The 20,444-nt window shown below is 39.4% G+C and overlaps 1 protein-coding gene across 1 annotated transcript in view; it reads left to right on the top strand.

Moving 5' to 3' along the window:
• Positions 1-20,444, top strand: part of LOC126262867 (fatty acid synthase-like) — a 379,208-nt gene that overhangs the window by 227,890 nt on the left and 130,874 nt on the right. Inside the window, exons 19-22 of the mRNA XM_049959735.1 lie at positions 7,021-7,181; positions 7,291-7,449; positions 9,812-10,051; positions 10,523-10,725. Coding sequence (XP_049815692.1) covers positions 7,021-7,181; positions 7,291-7,449; positions 9,812-10,051; positions 10,523-10,725 — 763 coding nt within the window. The remainder of the gene's footprint in view (positions 1-7,020; positions 7,182-7,290; positions 7,450-9,811; positions 10,052-10,522; positions 10,726-20,444) is intronic.

Raw genomic sequence — 20,444 nt, 5'->3', positions numbered from 1 at the left:
GAGACAAAATACTTGTTTAAATGGTTTGCAACACAACATGCGTTTGTTACAAGGGTTTCATTTATTTTTAGAGCTATTTGTTCCTCCTCATTTCTAGTCCTACCTGTCTCTGACTTAACTATATCCCATATTGTTTTTATTTTATTGCTGGATGTATTTATCTTCTTCTCATAATGCAGGTGTTTAGATTTCTGGATAACCTTCTTCAATATTGTGCAGTAATTTTTGTAATGAGCTATAATGCTAGTATCAAAGGTGTCCCTACATATCAGATAGAGTTTCCTTTTTGCCTCACATGATACCTTTATCCCTTGTGTGATTCATCGTTTCTTATTAGACTTCTGCTTAATTTGAGTTACCTTCAGGGGAAAACAATTTTCAAATAAGGTGCTAACTTTATTAAAGAATGTTTTGTATTTTCCATTTGTGTCTTGGATGCTGTGAATATCCATCCAATTAATTTCTTGGAGCAATCTCCTAAATTTCTCAGTTTTTGACTGTTTTATTGGTTTTACCCTGACAATTGTGAAAATTTAATGTTAGGTGTTGTTTAAGGTCCACAGTTGTTAAACTTGATTACATACAGAAACAAGTGGATTCTTATTCTTCCCATAATTTGTGCATGATTGTAAGAACAAGACAGAAAATTATATTGATAAATGAGACAGTTATACTACCCAGCATAAGACAGTTTGAGGTGTACAAAGAATATGTAGAAAGACAGTTATGCAACTTAAAATGTCTTGAAAAATATAAGACATGAGATTAATCTCTAATCCTTTTTCATCACTGTTTGAAGATGTTATCATTAAATGTCTGCCAAGATCACAATAACCACACACTTAAACAGCAGAATATGTAGTTATAACAACAAAAATAATCATTTATGCTTGTACATGACATCATCTAAGCTAAAGTATAAAAAATAAGAAGGGGCAGTAAGTATTTGATGTCTCCTCAATGATGTGGTCATTAGAGATGGAGCATAAGCTCAGATTGGAGAAACTTAGATAGGAAATCCATCTGTGTCCTTTTCAAGAGAACTATGCCAGCATTTGCTTTAACAGATTTAGGGAAATCATAGAAAATCTAAATGTGTATGCTGGACAGGGACTTAAATCACCGTCCTCTCAAATGCAAGTTGCCTGTATTAATTACTGCAACACCTAAATGGTTCTGAATTACAAACAGCAATTTGATGTTTGAATAGAGAAAGTGGAAGATTAAAATTTGGTAAAGGTAAGTTTAATCTATCAATCACTTCACCACCTATAGTGGGAGAAAGTAAATCTCTAAATTAACTAAATTAATGGAGTACTACTTCTGTAGCCCTCATTTCTGACCACAATGTTTAGTGAACATAAATAACTTCTGCAACAACAAAGTAAATAGTTTATTAATCCATGAACCAAGCAAAAACAGTTCTTGGTGAAAGATTCTTCTGAGCTACATTATTATTTGGAGATCATTCCACAGCGTAAGAATTAGGATCAAGCATGACTTAGCTTGATAATGACAGAATTTTGGGATGGAATAGTATATAAACACTTACCTATAGCTGACTGATGTGTGGTGTATACAGACATGCAGCAGAAAGCAGTACATGGGTTGCCCAGAAACTAATGCACCACATTCTTTTTCTTCAACTCTTTATTGAACATAATGAGAATTACACACATGAAAGAATAGTGTTTTATATACACACCCTATTTTTCCATGTAATCTCCATCCTGTTCTATGGCCTTCATTCAGTGCAAAACAAGGGCATTATGCCCTGTCGGTACCAATTCCTGTCCTGGTGGTGGAACCAGTGCTTCACTGTGTGAATCATCTCCTCATTATCCTCAAAATGTCTTCCACGAATGGCATCCTTTAATGGTGCAAACAAGTGGAAGTCCAAGGGGCTAGGTCAGGGCTGTAGGTTGGATGGGGTAACACTGTCCAGCCCTGTTTAGCGATGTTTTCAGCAGTCCTCAGACATGTGTGGGCCAAGCCTTATCATGTTGCAGCAAAACATGTTGCAATGTGTCTGTCCTCCTAGATGACAGCTTCAGCTTGCTGCACCATGTCAGCTATGACAGCCATGGATGGTGTCCCCGACTGCTGCAAATCGTGGAGCTCCGCTGAACTGCCTTCTGATGACCTCACCCTCCGTACCCAGTGACTAACTGTACGTCTGTCGACAGCAGATGCTCCATAGACTTTACACAGCATTTTTGTATATTCCTCACAGTTTCTTTTTCTGCAGTGAGAAATTCAATGATGATACATTGTGTGTAACATACATCACCTACATACGCTATTTTGGAACTGTCCTGTAGGTATGCTACCTGTCAGAAGTGATGGAAACTTGGCACGCTTACCCAGGAGACTTCAAATAATACATACATAGTGTTTTGGATTTGTAGCATTGTTTTCAGCTGAGAAAAAAATGTGATGTATTACTTTCTGGGCAACCCTTGTATTTGCACTAGTTTCCAAGAACTTGCTCTTTTTTTAGTGAAAGTACACACAACTATACAGACACCCAAATGTACCCACCTCCAGCTGGAGATGAGATTGACCATTGGTTATGGATTATTCAGAGCAGTTGCCTGTCAGATATAGATGGATAGGGGGTGTGAAAGGATACAAGAGATGAGGAGAGGATGACTGGGTAGTCACGAGGCAAGTCTCTTGACAGCTTCCTCGGCAGAGGTTAGAGCACATATGAGGTAGAGACAGGAAAGGAGTTGGGAGAGGAGGAAAGGAGAGGAAGATGGAGATGAAGGAGGGAGGGAGGGAAGAGAGAAATAGAGGGATGGAAAAGTGGGGCAGAGAGGGGGAGGGAAGGTAAGAGAGAGAGAGAGAGAGAGAGAGAGAGAGAGAGAGAGAGAGAGAGAGAGAGAGAGAGTCCCATTACCATCAGACTCCTCATTGGTCACTGTGGATGTGATGTCCTTATACAACAACATCCTCCATGGTCATGGAATGCTATCTTTCCAAAGTCCTCCTGATATCAAACCCACCACCTGTTTTTCTAATCCTCCTAGCCAACCAAATCCTGACCCACAATTTTTAACTTCTGATGGTCAATCCTGTAAACAAATCTGTGGTACTGCCATAAGTACTTGGAGGGCACTGTCCTATGCCAGCTTCTTTGTGGTCCACCTTGAGGAATCCTTCCTATCCTGTCGACACAGAAAACCCCTTGGCTGGTTCTGATTCATTGATGACATTTTCATGATATTGGCTCATGGAAGGGACAACCTTCACTCTTTCCACCATAAAGTCAACACCTACTCTCAAATCTGCATCATCTAGTCTATCTCAACTCAATGACCCACCTTCCTAGATGTCAATCTCCACTTCGCAGATGCCTCCACTTGTAAGTTTGTTCATGTCAGGCACACCAACCACTGTGACAGCTGTCATCTGCACCACGTCAAAAAGGTCTTTCCCTTCCAGCACCACTACCCACAGACGTATTTGCAGTGGGAACCAGAAGTTATTGAAATATATCAATAACTTTACCAGAGACTTTATTAACGGATAATGTCCTATCCATTTCATCTATATACTGATCTCCTGTGTCATCTCCTTCTGTAACACCAGGCCAATTTTAAATTAATTTTAAAACCTGAATGTACTGCTTGATAAGACAATCCATTTTTACCAATATGGTTGAGTGGGCAGAATATGGAGGCTGCCTTGGGAATAAATCACAGGTAGGTCCTTAATGGATGTAGGCACAGGCATATTCTAAATAGCCTCTACATATTCTGTGGAGTGCTCAAGGCACTCTTCACTGATGATATAACCTCAGTAAGTGACTGAAGACTGAAAGAAAGCACATTTGAAAAAGCTAAACTTAAGTGCTCTCTGTGCAAGAGCTGAAAAAATCAGCTATACTGATATAAACTGAACACTTTGTTTAAGTCTGATATCTTTCATGAGACTTCATCAAGAGGAATAAAAATATGCCCTCTGAGATCTAGTTTGGAGAATAGTTTACCGCATGGAAGGTTAGAAAAGCGTGCATCTTAATGAAGTAAGGGATAAGAATCAGTGTCCACCTGAGCATTAATGATGTACTTAAAATCTCCATATAACAGACAAAGCTCATAGAGTTCCTAACCACCACTAATGGCAAAGCCCACAGACTGTATGATATGAGGGCCTGTCAAATTCAGTCTTAACCTCAACCTTCATAATAAATGGAACTTGGGAGGGGGGAGAGGTTTCAAAACATCTTGGATTTCATTTAAGGAAATAAGAGCCAGAAAGTCAACTGCTTTCCCCAAACTAGGTTCAAACTGTGGTATAAATTGTGTACTAATTGTATCAAGGGCACAAGGCATCATCAATCTCAGGGAGTGTCCTGCATGATGTAATAAAACTACAAAAGTGGACTGTATGTTGAAGCCAAAGATAGTCTCAACTGACAGATCTCCCACAACCAAAAATAACATTGTTCAAGAGACCTGATTATAAAAAGAGTGACCCCTCATTGTGGCTGTATACGCACAACTTTATTTTCACTGCACTGAGTGAGGGAGCATATGTGCTAAATAATATTGACTGGCTTTTTACTGAGCCCAGTGCACCTGTAAAAAAAGAAGGGTCACTAGAATGTTTTACACTGTTGCAAAATTTTTACATGGCATCAGCATCTGATCACTGTTTGAAATGTTTTAATTTGCATCAACTGGAGCTTCTGTCTTGTGCCCATTACACTAATGCATACTTCTGCAAATTGATGTCTAAATAAACACTTACAACACTAATCCTCATAACTTGGACATTCTCATCTGTGTTGCAAGGAAATAAAGTATGTTGCCACAAATAACACCTGCCAATAGCCCAGGGTTGTGGAGAACATGGCCGGCTGACTGCTGATGAACAGAATCTGTTTACCATTTTATAGTCCATGATGGAAACCCACTGTACTGTATCAGTACAGCTATGGACCTCCTGTGAGATGTCAAAGCTGCCAGAAAAGTTTGTTGTGCCACTTTTGACATTACAGATGCATTTGCAAATCATAGCACTTCAGGCAGGAGTGTTGCTCTTGAAGTTTGCATTTAGACCTCCTTATCTGGGTTTAAGTGCCTCACTACTTCATGAATTAAACTTGTAAATATGTATTTTTGACTCATCCCTGCAATTCTGCTATCCAAGCATCATAACTTGTAGTGCCTGATTTGCAGTGTTGTAAGAACTCATACCCTTCCAATACCACATGCATTTTGTTGGAAAAATGTTCAGACAATAAAGATAATGTATCAGACAATGGTAACATTGAAATATTGGACAATGAGGCATTTGAACAAAGGAATATAACTGAAGATTTGTAGACAGCAAAGAGGTCCATTGGTGATCTAGACATTTAATCTCACTTGCCTGAAAATGCAGCACAAGGCATTTTTAATATATTTCCCAGTCTTCTTGAGCTTCATTAAATGGCAGAAATGGGATGTCTGTTAGGGCCTGTTGATGCTGCTGCTTCAGTTTGAGTTGCTTCGCATTGAACCAATTACGTATTTGAGTAATTCCTGATGCTTTGTTCCTGTGAACTAGTGAAGTGCTTGATCAAGTCATGAAGCCATTACTGCTAGATCTCGAAAAATCTGGCATCCATGGTACTACATTATGAAGCAAAATTGTTACCACTGCATCACCAGTACTGTAGCCCTCACATTAGACCACAGCTTTATTAAATATAAATAACACCTGTCACAACAACATAAATAGTCAAATTAGTCATTGAACCAAACAGAAACAGGTTTTCATGAAAGAGTCTTATGACCCACAGTAGAAGTTATTTGGAGATAATTCCAGAGTAGAGTGAAATTCAAGTGTTGCTTAGCTGGATAACATGTATTTTATTATCAAAGTTCCATATAAGCAATAGGTGGTGGTTAACAAAAGTTCATGATCTTTTGAATTAAACTCACAGAAAACAGTAGGCACTAAAACTTGTTATCGCAGCAACAGTAGGCACTAAAGAGTACACTGTGAGTTGGATAACTGAAACTGAAGCAGAGACCACAAACTGAGTGACCTTATACTTGGCTCACCGTGGAAGGTCATATGACCTGCCTGTGATATTGGCCCCGTTCCTGTCACAAGCAACTTCACCAGATGTGTGAAACATTACACATAGTCATATCAGCAGATCTGTATAACCCATCAGGTACATTCAGTGGTGCCACTAAAAATACTATACTCTCCATAAATTCCTAGTGGATCTGTTGATATAATGTAATTCAATAGATAAGAAATTTACTCGCCAATTGGCAGCTGGAGAAAACTAGTTATTGAAAAGAAATGCTGAGGCTGGAGAAATTAAGGCCAGGTTGTTGTAATGCCAGTTGCCACCTGCATGGCATGTGTGGTGAAACAGGCACTGAGATCTAGATTACCCATATAGTGAAATGGGCACCTAGGTGCCTTGGTTTTTGCCACCAAACTGGCTCTAATTTATATTACTTTCTTTCATATCGGCATTTCTTATCAGTAACTACTTTTCTCCTGTCACTGCTTGGTGAGAAGATTTTTTATCTACCCAATTACATTATATTTCCAAAAATTGATTGTTCTGTTGAATATGTCATGAACTTTTCTGTTGTTTTGTTACTGAGTTCACAATTCCTGAACACATTTTTCACACAAAGTTATGATATAATATTGACAGAAGTGGCCAGCAATAGATTTGGATATGATTATACTGGGTATTAAAGCTCATAAAAGTTGAGATACAGTAAATTTTTTGTCATGCAATGAGCAACCATGTAGTTCACTTTGCAACAAGTAGCTGAATTAAAATATCTGATACATAATATAAAATCATTTAAAATATGTGGTAATTATGTAAAGAATAAACAAGAGAGAGTAAAATCTGTTACAGATCTATCAGAATGTCAACAGTGAAACCTGTAGTGCCATCAAAAAGTAACTATTTGACTGAAGCTGTTGTTGTTTTTGTCATTGTAGTTATTTTGTTTCTCATTATCAATTCCAGTATTTTCCATTTTGCAGAGACAGAAGCCATATTTCACAAGCATTTAAATATTGTGAAATGTGATGGACTAGAAATATGTGGGACTGACATAAATGTTCCTCCAAGCAGTTTTCCAAAGAAAATGGTACTAAAGCTTGGAAGTGTGAAGTTCGTATCACACAACAGATCCACATTTAAGGTATTTAAAACAACTGTTTACTAAAATGCATTAAGATTTAATACAGTAATTGTAATTCTGATTTAAAATAGACTGTGTTGTAACACTGACACTACATTTCTTCACACAGAATATAAATGAATTTGTAGATGTTTCACTACAAATTATCCTAGAAAATAAAGCTGATGAATTAAAATCCAGAACCAAAGGATCTGTGAAAGACATCTGTAGTGATCGTAATTTGTCTGAAACTGTGCAGTCATCATTAAGCAATTTTCCTGAAATACAGGTAAGCTAGCAGTAACCAAACAACATAAAATGCTTCTCCTGTTCCAGATATATCAGCAGTTTACTGTTTGTGTGGTTGAATAAAATATTCTTACATAGAGAGATAAGAAGGTTTTGCAAAATCCTCTTTTTCAGCAGTGTTTTGACCACAGGAAATTTATGTACAGCTACCTGTTTAAAGGAGGGAAATATAAATCTGCATTTTCTTGCCATTAAGTACAGTACAAATGTCTCAAATTGTCAATGAGAGAATATGGCTTGTCTATTCTGGTAAATCTGTCAACATGCCATGAAGGGTCATTTCAAGCATCAGGCACTGTCACATTGTGGCAAGAGGGTTGTCAGCACAAAACTTACTCACCAAATTGATGTGCAACATACTCAGTCATTATAGTGAGACACAAAACATTGAAGATCTGCCTCATAGTGGTCACAGACAGTCAATTACACCACATGGTGACTACCACCTATAAATTGTGGCTTGTAGTTACCATGAGGAAACTAGCAGAGCTGTATTGACCCAGACAGCACACAACCATCTATATAACAACAGTTTGACATCTGGGTGACCATTATAAATAACAGTACAAACCGCCCAGCACCATGGTGTATGAAGATGTTGAACGAGAGAACACCGACATTTATATGACACTTGATGATGGTCATATTCACATATATTACCCACCTTGTGGACAACATGGCAAGAAATATCCAGGCAAGCACGATACAGTGCACAAGGTGGAAAAACATGGTTTTGAATGTTACTCAGAAACAGATTTTGAGTTCACAGGTGTGCAAAGACATGCAGTTTAGAACAAACTGACTTTATTTTGATTGTTGCTTTGTGTTTGGTTTATAGTAAAGTTACTTTTTAGTTTTGAAGGGCCAGTTGCTTCATCCCCTACTACCACACATGTTCACAGATGTACAAACAGCGCAAATTTATTTATCCCCTACTACCACACATGTTCACAGATGTACAAACAGTGCAAATTTATTATTTATTTATCTCCAACAGATTCAGAAATACTTTGCTTTTAATCTATTTCATGACTGTTAGGATATTAGGTCTTTGTAAATAACATCTCATTAATTTTTTGTTTTCTGATTTCTGCTATACTACCACAGGGCTCCTTACTATGAACCTACATAAATGGACAATGTATCTTATCTTATTCTGGAGAAATAATAGTAATAATGATAATAATTCTTTAACTTAAACAGCTCACTGTGCATTTATGCCATAGATATGAACATGAGAACTGATGGTGTTTATCAGGAGGGAAATATCTCAAGCCAGTTCCTGAAAAGGAAAAATGACTAACATAAGAACACAGAGATAAATTTTCAGTCTTAATCGTTCAGTATCATCAAATGCTTAGGGTAGACATAAAAGGAAACTATAAACCAAAAGTGAAGCCATAAGAACTGTAGTAACACTGGTCATGTTTTACATCGCACTTCACTTAGCGTAGACCGGGACTGTGTCCTAGGCATGCCCGATGTTAACTGACTGGGCACGGCCCGTGCTGCCTGAGTTGTTGTTGTTGTTCCGCTGGCAGAGGTCGCGTCCGAATTCTCGCGTGCTCTCTGGTGGACAGGACTCTACTTGCGGCAACTACCGTCCGTGACGCGCCGTGCCAATGTGCGGCTCCCGCGATCTTTCTGGTGGCTACTGCAAGAACTACTCAGACCTGTACTCAAAGAGAATATAAAGCATTTCAAGTTATTGCTAGTTCTGTGAGCTTGCAAGCTGATATTTTTTCCATTGTCTTTCAGTCGTCATTGCTGAAGTTGGTATTGTTTCTGTAATACCTAAGGAGACAGTCCTATTCTGTTAGACATATTAGTGGATATACTATGAATGATTTCCTTCACTCACAGTTAAGCAACTGGGAAATCAGAGAATGGGGTAGTTTCAATAATGCCAATTAATACTCTTTGTTGTTGTTGTTGTTGTGGTCTTCAGTCCTGAGACTGGTTTGATGCAGCTCTCCATGCTACTCTATCCTGTGCAAGTTTCTTCATCTCCCAGTACCTACTGCAACCTACATCCTTCTGAATCTGCTTAGTGTACTCTTTGTTATGTACATAGATTAAGCAAAACAGAAGAATTTATGGATAAAAATCAAGATAAATGAAGAGTATGCTCACAGGTATTGAAAGAATGGAAAATAAATTCATAACTAATTCCCAAGTTATTTTCAATAGATACTACTTTTCTCACTATTTTTCTTAACATTAATTTCTGACTTTTTGTCTGAGTCATAATTACATAGATTTATTTGAATGAATTACTGTTTATTTGTGTTTATTAATATAAAACTGGATCACAATTAATCATTATTATAACTTTTTCATAGATTGACATTGATCGAGCTAGTGATTTCAAAGATGCACAAGCTACAGGAAAAATATTGTCAGACTGCATTTTGGTAATCGCAGATGAGACCTCTTTAACGACTGCTGAATCATTACTTCAAGGAAATGAAATGTTTTTGCTTGCTGTTGTTTCCAATAAAAGTTCATGGGAACAAGGAAAAAATACTGTGACTGTGATTCAATACTGTATTAATGGGAAAAAATACTTGCTGTTGAAGAAGGTTTGTTCATATTCATGAGTAATGTATTCGCATTTTATTAAGAATCTCAGTAATTTCTGACCAAGGAGGTCACTCAGCATGACGTTACTTCCATAATTTAAGTATTGTAATACAGTTTTCTCTTGGATTTCATCTCTTACACAACTGAAAAGAAAACATTTTGCACATGATCAATTTTGTAGATACACACTTTCTAGGTTAATTTCTGTAATGGAATTGTGTTAGTTTATCCATTGACACGACATTTCAACTAGTTTCCTACTCACTGTGTTTTGAAAATACCATTGGAGGAAGATGTTGAATACGAAAAGTGTTGCCTCTCCATGACAAACATAACACTGTTATTCAGCTGAAGGTTGCCTCAATATGCATTTAGACAATCTCATTTTTACACTAAAATGCTTAACAAATATTTATTTAATCTGATGATAATGACCTAAGTAGAACAATAACTACTATGAATGTTTCTAGGAAAGAAAAATTGATCAAAATAGGAGCAGCCTTGTAAGCGCAGTACCTAAGACTGAGAAGTGGATTCAAAATCTGAAGTCTGCTGCTGAAAAATGTACAAGCCCATCTCACAGGGTGTATGTAGTATCTAGAGCTTTACCTCAGTGTGGAGTGGAAGCATTTGTCTCCATAATTTATAAGCTCACAAACTCAAACAACATACGGTAAGAATCAGACATATATATCCAATAAAACTGATTTTTTTCCAGTTTTAAGGTGTGTAATATATGCTGAATGAGAGTATATATGCAACTTCTGGATTGATAGCAGTAGACAAAAAGAAGACACTTAGCTATCAGACCCAGAACCGGGAACAACTGGAGGATGATCTCCAGAAATCTCAGGAGACACTAATACATGTTCATCTATTGAAACCAATTTTCTCCCAAGGCACAGAAGTAAATATAATAGATTAGTTCATTCATTCAACTTATATAAACCATGTGTGGCTTGCTGACTCCTGATCCAAAGGTCTTGGGTTTGATCCTTGCTCAGTACTAGGATATTTTGTATTACTTAGCACTTATTTCACCTCTGGCACTGTTTGTTAATGTGAAAAGTACAATGTTGCACTGTGATTTGGAGCCCACATTAACTGGTAGGTCTCCCTATTACTGGGTGGGTAAGTCCTTCCAAAAATCAGAAGAATGCAAGGGCATACTACCTCCAATAGGAGCATGCCAAGTAAAGTGTTGAGGTATTCAAACAACGTTTGCATTGATGACAGAATTACCTTACTCATAAGTCCCATTCTGTACTTCTCATCATGCAAGAGAAATTTCATTGCTGGAAGAAAGTCAATATTTTAAGAGAGAATCAGCTATAAGAAAATGCCTTTGCCTGTTGCATTAAGGTGAAGTCAAAAATAGGAAACATGATAAGATATAACTGTTAAGTCTTTCACCACCACTGTTATGACCTGGTTTGGATTTTGCATTCTTTAGTAAATGGTGATTCCCAGGTTGACCCCAAGAACACTTTATTCACAGCACAAGTGCACAATAAAGTGATGCTTGGGTAACTACTGAAAGACTGTTCATGATCACTTGATAGAAACAGAAATGAAGTCCACTGCCATTATAACTGTTTCAAGGGATGCCTCATTCCGAGCAGCTGTAGGAACAGTGTCCAGGAAGGCCCTGTGATGTGGCAAACTGTGAAGCAGCATCCATGATCACATCGCAAGCAAACAGAACTTGTTTTGTCAAAAGCAGCGCCATTGGTTTCCTGATGCATGCACTCTCAGAAGGTGTCCCTGGTGGTGCCTATAACAAGTAGTGCATCAACAGACTGTTTGTATACAGTGTCGTATCGACAACATGCGATGCCCTTGTGCTATTTGTAAATAGTTCATGGACAAGAGTTGCCTGCAGGCCAAGGATAGGAAAACCACAGCACTGTGACATATTGGAAGTGTAACATAGTTGGTGTGGCCAATATGCAACCCCTTTTCCCCCTTGTGAAGTTGGCGAAACTATCTTGAGAAAGGCCGCAGATCTTGAATGGAAGCTTCCCTCAGGTGATATGAGGGGTTTAGTGGAATGGGGAATCCAGTGTGGTTGCAACCCAATCCCAGGAATCCAGGACCTGAAGTTGTGCAGTGGATGCTGCCCAGGTTATGGCTGTCCTGGGCAGTGTTGTGAAGAGAAGATGGAGGAGAATTAGTGGCAGTGTAAGGCATACAGTGGCCCACAGAGGCAGACATGTTGACCCAATGTTGGTCCCACATGAGGCATGAAGTCTCTGGTGGCCACAGAGTAGATACTGCAGAGGCACTGCAAACACTATGAGATTAGGTTTTAACAATCAGATGCCAGGAGTGCGGCAGTGCTGATGACAGATGCGGTGACAGCAAGTACTGACAAACATGAGAACAGCAGTCACTTCTGTGAGAGCATAAGGGAGGAGTGGTGCAGAAGTGTGAAAGGGTATGTAAGGAGCATGTGAGGAGTACACAAATGTTGGAGGGAGCTGGGAGCATGGAGAGATGCAACAAAAAGTAATAGAAATAGCATGGACACAGGAGCACAGGAAACATGTTGGCCAAAGGGAGTCCTGGGGTGGCAGAAAGGCTGTTGCCATAGCCTATGCCAGAGCATGGGAGCAACTGGATAGAGTGAGACAAGTGGGTAGTGGGAAGGGTGTTACTGCGACAAGCGCAGGAACCTGGAAAAAAATCTACATCCATAGGGTGGATGTACGTTACATAGAAGCAGAGTCACATAGTGCTGAAAGGAAGAGATCAACCTTGGCTGTGTCAACTGGAAGCAATAGTGCTTATTGATGGGCAATGTCAGGCTTAACCATGGAGCAGCATTGGGTTCAGCTGTAGTGTGTAATGGAACTGACCATTAGAGCCCATTTTGTTATAAGATATTACACACTAATTAAAGTTGTTATCAAAAAAGCATTCACTTAGTATGATTATAGGGTAGGTGCTGCGATTAGTATGATTATAGTGTAGGTGCTGCGATCAATGCAAATTTGAGAGCGTGTATATTTAAATTAGGCTTTTATTATTTCTAAAAGTTTGTCTTGCATTATTTATATGTACAGTTTTGTCATTCATATTATTATGATCACTGAATTATCCTTCATGCTATTTGATATTTCATGTAACTTTAAAATGCAGTATCATTATTTGATACATAAATCATAAGTTCTTTGTCAATATGACTCTGTTATCTTTGGTCAGCAACATGATTTTGGCCACTTGTGTGTTGGCGGCGGACGGGAATTGTTTTTATGTGTGTTTCTTGATAAACATGTGATGTCCACAATCCATGTGGTACTTTATTTTTGTGATTTGAGATTGCGAAATTTACTAAATTACTTTCGAGTTCAAAGTTCTGACAATAAATATGTCTTTTTCTAAACAAAAAATTGTGGAATGCTGCTTCATGACTTCAGTAGTCTGGTAATAGTCAAAACCCACATCTTTTTCATCCAGAGCAACAACGGAATCAATGATTGCCTAGAAAACGAAGCCACATGTACAATGGATATTCGACAGCTTCAAGATAAGTGACATCATGATCATCTCTGCAAATTGCTTTACATCCATTAGCCACACCATAACAGTGTCTTTTTGGAAATAACTTTGCATCATAGTAGAGAGGGTCCATAAGTGGAGCCAGAGGACAACACTATGAATGCAGGCTGCATGTTTAGCAGCAGTGAAGGTGTAGTACCATCCTGGGAAGGAAGGCTGATCATGGCTGCACTGAGGTAAAGGTATTGGAAACAAGCAGTGTTAGGTGCAACCAGGATTGGGTAGTGGCTGGATGGCAGTTGAGTCATGGTACTTTATGCAGAGAGCCAGATTTTGCATCATGGATGCAGCTCTGGGCACAGCTAGAAGGAAAGTGAGTGGGGTCCTCAGCACTGGAAGACATTGTGTGTCACCCTTGTAAGGGAAAGAAGCCTTGGTTGGATTCTCATGACAAAGGCACCAGAGGATGGAAGCAAAGTCAGTCTTGTGGCCAGGGGTGGGGGGCAATGAATGGGTGGTGGCTGATGTCATGTGCAGCAGCATAAGATGGATTGGGTGATGCACCCTGGGCAGTTCCACTCTCATAAGGAAGGCTGGACATGATTACATTTTTGTGGCCAAGGCATGAGGTGGCATTGCACGCAGTGTTGAGTGAGTGCAGCTGAAGGTAGGGAGCATGGTGGCCAGGCAGAACAACAGCTGAGGACCCCAGGAACCACAGTGTGTGGACGCAAATTTCGTCCCCAACAGATTATTAGTCAAAGTCTCCCGTGGGAGAAGGACTAAACATAGCAGTAACATGCGAAGCAGCACTGGGCATGGTTGGAAGTGGATGGTGGTGGACAAGACAAGGGGATGGTGGAAGAGACAGTGAATGCACTGGAGCCAGAGGAGGTGCTACTATGAAGCCTGGCACAGGATCAACCCTGAATTGTTTCCCCCTGGCACTGACCTCCCAGAAACACAATGAGAACAGCAAACAGACACCTGGTATTCAAGTCCACATAGTTCAGAAATGTGTAAAAAGTGTCCACACAGCATGAATGTGTCACTCACATTAAGTAACCAACCTGAGCAAGAAAGCAATGGCTCCTGTAATAAGACAAAAGTGTAGCAGAAAACATGTCTTTATTCTTGTTGCCAATGTTAAGCCTCAGCAAACTGTAGTAAATTATTCCCAGGTTGAATATAAGAACACTTTATACACGGCATAAGTTTACAATAAAGTTAAGTTTGGATAGCAACTGAAAAATTCTTGGTGATCACTTGAAAGTAACAGAAACAAAACCCACTGGCACTACAGCAATTCCAAGTGGCTGTAGGAGTGGAATCCAGGTGGGCCGGATAGTGTGGCATAACAGGAAGCAGTGTGGAGACAGTGCATTGTAGAATGGAGCATCTGGCCTGGTCTTGGGGAGTTCTGATTGATGAGCTATGAGATGTAGCCAGCTCCTGGCTTGGAACTGAGAGAATGGTTGAATGCTGCCACTGGAGGTTGTGCCCTGCCTTAAATATCAAGCAGGCGGAAGTATGTCTGTGACCACATGACTTGTGGACAGGACTTGTTTCCTTAAAAGCAGTGCCACCTATTTACTGATGGCATGACTGGTGCCCCTTCATGGTACTTTTAACTTTCAGTGTATCAACAGACTGCCGGCCGAAGTGACCGTGCGGTTAAAGGCGCTGCAGTCTGGAACCGCAAGACCACTACGGTCGCAGGTTCGAATCCTGCCTCGGGCATGGATGTTTGTGATGTCCTTAGGTTAGTTAGGTTTAACTAGTTCTAAGTTCTAGGGGACTAATGACCTCAGCAGTTGAGTCCCATAGTGCTCAGAGCCATTTGAACCATTTGTATCAACAGACTGTTTGTTTACAGTATCATGTTCTCAGAATATGATGAACTTGCGGTATTTGTAAATAGTCTCAGGAGGAGAGACACCTGTTGGCCAAGGGTAGGGAAACCAACAAAGTGAACACATTGTGCTGGAAGCAAGACATGGGTGACATATGGCCAAATACAACAATAATAATCAAGTAAATGAATGTAATTTAAAATGGTGGGGCTGAAAACTGTATGTTGCAAGAGGTAGTGGCATGGGAAAACATAAAAAGTGAAAATGGAAAAATGTGAAAAACAAAGAAAAGGAAATGGAAAGAAAAGTGGGAGAGAGGATAGGTAGTAAAAGAAAGATGTGGCAAAGTACCAATAAAAGGAAAAACAGAAGAAAATAGATTGATCAGGAGAACTGTCATATCCTAATACGTTCATTCAGAGGTAGTGCTTCAAAGGGTAAGTGGAGGGCAGGTATATAAAAATGAAATGGACAGCCTGCACATTTCCCTTATGTATCAGGGAGTATTCAGCATATGATTGGCCTTCATCAAGCCAGGCATTTACGAGTGAAGATTCATTATCAACAAAGCCATACTTGTGGATTTGGCTACTATATACAATGAAAAGAACATGTAACTGATGGATTGACTGACTGATTTACACAGGGAGACAAAACATCAGTGGTTTTGCCCCACTGTTGCCCACATCAAAGTGGAATTTGCTATGTGGTTTCTCTCCCTGTAATTCTAATAAAGCCAGTCAGTACCCATAAAGAGTAGTAGGAGACCTAGTAAAGCCAGCCAGTACCCATAATGAGTAGTAGAAGACCTAGTAAAGCCAGTCAGTAACTATAAATAGTAGGAGAACTTTTTGGTGATCTTAGGTTTGAGATCTTTCAGTTCACTCCATTTATGTTTAGGTAATCATTCTTTGCCTTTCTTTTTTTTGTTCTTTGAGAAGTTTTCTCCTCGGAGCTACAGACAATGATTTGACCTTGTCCCAGTCCGACATCTCAGTGATGATTATCACTTCTCGGACTGCTCTATCGCCAGATCTAGTTGCAGAATCAGCTTCCATTGGTTCTAGCACTGATGCTTGAGAATTTAAGGTCTCATCAAGTCCCTTGATGTTTTTAGTTTTCATCTGTGTTGACGATTTGTTAGGTCAACACCAAAGAGCTTCACACAGTGCAAGGCTAATTACTCAGGGTTGCCCAGTATCTCTGAGGCTTCATTCATTACACCTCTTTCCATGTGCTACACACCCCTCAGCATGGATCATGTGACACTTTGGATGGATACTTAGGTACCTTGGGAATTGGGGAAGGGCTGTGGAAATTAATGTCGGAGAGGGGGTGGGGGAGGGGCATTGTGGGATCCGCTTTAACTGATTAATCTGCTTGTAAGACCCTAGTAGTAACTGCACTACAGCTTCATGCAAACACATAAGCCACAGTCAGTGCTTTGACAAGGCAGTGTTCCATGGTAAGGACATGTAGCTGAAATAACAAATGTGTGTGGTCATTCAGTTCATTTTTCTCTTTCCTCACTGGTGCATATCAAATAGGCATTAGTAAGGTGACTAGCTGCAGTTGAATGAGCAAGAAGATATTTTTCAAACCAGCTCTCTTTCTTGGATGTCACTAGCCCTGACAAATATCCTGAAAAGTACAGCTGAGTACATTGTAGCTTCATGATTCAAGAGAAACACTCTCCTTTTTAAATACACGTTGTTGATACTGTGTTGTTGGAAACTGGTTTCAGAGAAAGATTTTCAAGTAAGCATGAACATATGCTGAAGTTAAGACAAAACTGAAATTCAAGATGCAAGTATTGAAGGTACCAAATATTAAAAACTTTTCATTTCTCTTACTGTCCACTTCGATCCAGATTATGGTTTCAGAAACTGGTATGTAGGTTACCTTCTTCTGTGCTTTTATTTTGATAACTGTCTTGGAATGCAATGTTAATACTGATACATTGGAAGGAAGATGATGTTGGTAGTCAAGTCCAATAATGTTATTTTAATTAATTAACAAATTGAACTAAGTGGTGCAATGGTTAAGACAGTGGGCTAATATTTGTGTGGAGTGAGCTTTAAAGTACTCTTAATTTTCCAGTTTTTTCTTAAATCACTTGATGTGAATGCTACAGTAGTTCTTTAAATAAGGCCACAGCCAATTTTATTTCTCATAACAGGATTGTACTCTGCCTTTAATCATGTTTATATCAGTGGGACACTAAACTCTTACCTTAGGTAGATGTTGAGAGTAAACACTAGTATCTCACCACTTACTGAAACATTAAATGAATGAACGAAAGAGGAAATCAGTAAATATTAGGTTGGAGCATAAGTCTGTAGTGTTTTCCATATGTTTAATAAACATGAAAGCTACACATAGCAGAAACTTTAGTCATCAATAATATATACTTCTTCACTATTTACAACAGTTGCCAAAGCTGAGATAACTTTTTGATTCTGCACCTGCAGAAATTGTGATTTTGAGGCAAAGAATTCTTCCAGCCATGTTTGGAGCACATTTTCATATGGAAAAGAAGTTCCTTGAAGGTTGTTTGATGGAAAGTAGAAAAGCTGAAAATCAAAGGGTGCAAGATCAGGTGAATAAAGTAGGCATGGAATGACTTCCCAATCCAACTCCTGTATAGTATTTTTTGTCAGTCAATCAGAATGCAGGTGGGCATTATCATGGAGTCTTCATGAAGTCTTCCTGGTCGTTGTTCTTGGATTGTGTCTGCAAGACATATCAGCTATTGACAATAACGTCAGTAGTGAAGTTTACGCCTTGAAGAAGCAATTTGTAGTACACCACACCATTGCTGTTCCACCAGATGCATAGCATTGTCTTTTATGGGTGTGCACAAGTCTTTGTATGGGGAGTTGCTGCTTTGTTTGGTCTCAGCTATTCTTTTCTTTTCCTAGTGTTAGCATAAAGACATCATGTCTTATCACCAGTAATGTTACAGGACAGGAATGGTCAATGTTAGTCCTCAGCCAATTAATTTGCAAGCAGAAGTGCATATATGGCCACCTGCTGCTTTTTGTTATTTTGGCTTGGAGCATGCACTACCCAAACAACTGGTTTTTGAACCTTCCCCACTACATGCAAATGTCACATAATGGTGGAATGCACATAGGTCATCACATTTGCCAGTTCTCAAGTACACTGACAAGGACCATTGTGGATTAACGTGTTTAAAAAATCTTCATCAAACCCCGAAGATCTTGCTGAATGTGGAGAGTCACTAATGTCAAAATGAGAAAACCATTTTCTTACTATGCTCCATCCAATGACATTATCCCCATATGTGGCACAAATGTTTCTAGCTGCTTCTGCTGCTATCACCCCTCTATTGAGCTCAAACAGAAGAATTTGTTGGAAATGTTCCAATTTCTCCACTTGGCATTCCATTTTCCAGCATCCACAGCTCCACTCATTATATCCAACTGAGAAAATGAAAATATGTAAACTCGAATAGCAACAATGAACTACAAGTAAAAAATGATACTTGATAAATAAACCCTTAGAAATTGGAATACCAGCATGCTAAACAAAAACACTACAAACTAATGCACCAACCAAATAAATGTAAGTAAAATTGCAAAACTATTTTCAGAGAATTAAATTATCTCTTTGTCCAAAAATCTGTTCACTGCTTATTGGCACTGATTGACTTGATGCTGAATTTTCCCAAATTAATTAGCTCAAGTATAGAGTGTTGCTGCATGTGAATGTTGTTTGAGCATGATGCATGCCATTGTGTTTCAGTGCAGTGGCACCTCTATTATTACAGAACATGTTTATTGGTTTTTTCACTTTGTTTAGTACACAGTTCGTAGAGCAACCACTGAATATCTACTGCACAGCTTCTGGGACTGCTGTTGGCTTCTGTATTTGATAGAGAACCATTATTAGGTATTTTAAGCATAAAAAAATTGCTGCTCCAACTAACATAAAAATATAGCCCACCATTGATCAAGTTCTGATGCATCATTAGCATCACAGAAGCCTTCAGTTTTGATTGTTCCACATTTTCAGAAAGTTAGTTCTACATTGGCTGCACCTTTGATGTACACTATGTGATGAAAAGTATCCAGACATCTGGCTGAAAAGATATACAAGTTCGTGGCACCCTCCATTGGTAATGCTGGAATTCAATATGGTGTTGGCCCCCCCTTAACTTTCATGACAGCTTCCACTTTTACAGGCATATGTTCGTGGCACCCTCCATTGGTAATGCTGGAATTCAATATGGTGTTGGCCCACCCTTAACTTTCATGACAGCTTCCACTTTTGCAGGCATATGTTCAGTCAGATGCTGGAAGGTTTCTTGGGGAATGGCTGCCATTCTTCACGGAGTGCTGCACTAAGGAGAGGTATTGATGTCAGTCGGTGAGGCCTGGCACGAAGTTGGCGTTCCAAAAATCTCAAAGGTGTTCTATAGGGTTCAGGTCAGGACTCTGTGCAGGCCAGTCCATTGCAGGGATGCTATTGTCATGCAACCACTCCACCACAGGCCGTGCATTATAAACAGGTGCTCAATCGTGTTGAAAGATGCTGTCGCCATATCCGAATTGCTCTTCGACAGTGGGAAGCAAGAAGGTGCTTAAAACATCAATGTAGGCCTGTGCTGTGATAGTGCCACGCAAAAAAACAAGCGTTGCAAGCCCCTTCCATGAAAAACATGACCACACCATAACACCTCCACCTCTGAATTTTACTGTTGGCACTACACACGCTGACAAATGACGTTCACCAGGGATTCGCCATACCCACACCCTGCCACTCCACACAATGTTTTTCCACTGTTCAATCGTCCAATGTTTACACTCCTCACACCAAGTGAGGCATTGTTGCATTTACCGGTGTGATGTGTGGCTTACGAGCAGCTGCTTGATCATGAAATCAGAATTTTCTCACCCCCTGCCTAACTGTCAAAGTACTTTCAGTGGATCCTGATGCAGTTTGGAATTCCTGTGTGATGGTCTGGATAGATGTCTGCCTATTACACATTACAGCCCTCTTCAACTGTTGGCGG

Source organism: Schistocerca nitens, chromosome 6, assembly GCF_023898315.1.
Source record: "Schistocerca nitens isolate TAMUIC-IGC-003100 chromosome 6, iqSchNite1.1, whole genome shotgun sequence".
NCBI lineage: Eukaryota > Metazoa > Arthropoda > Insecta > Orthoptera > Acrididae > Schistocerca > Schistocerca nitens.
Note: the sequence above shows the minus strand (reverse complement) of the source record. Positions and strands in the feature narration are given on the sequence as shown.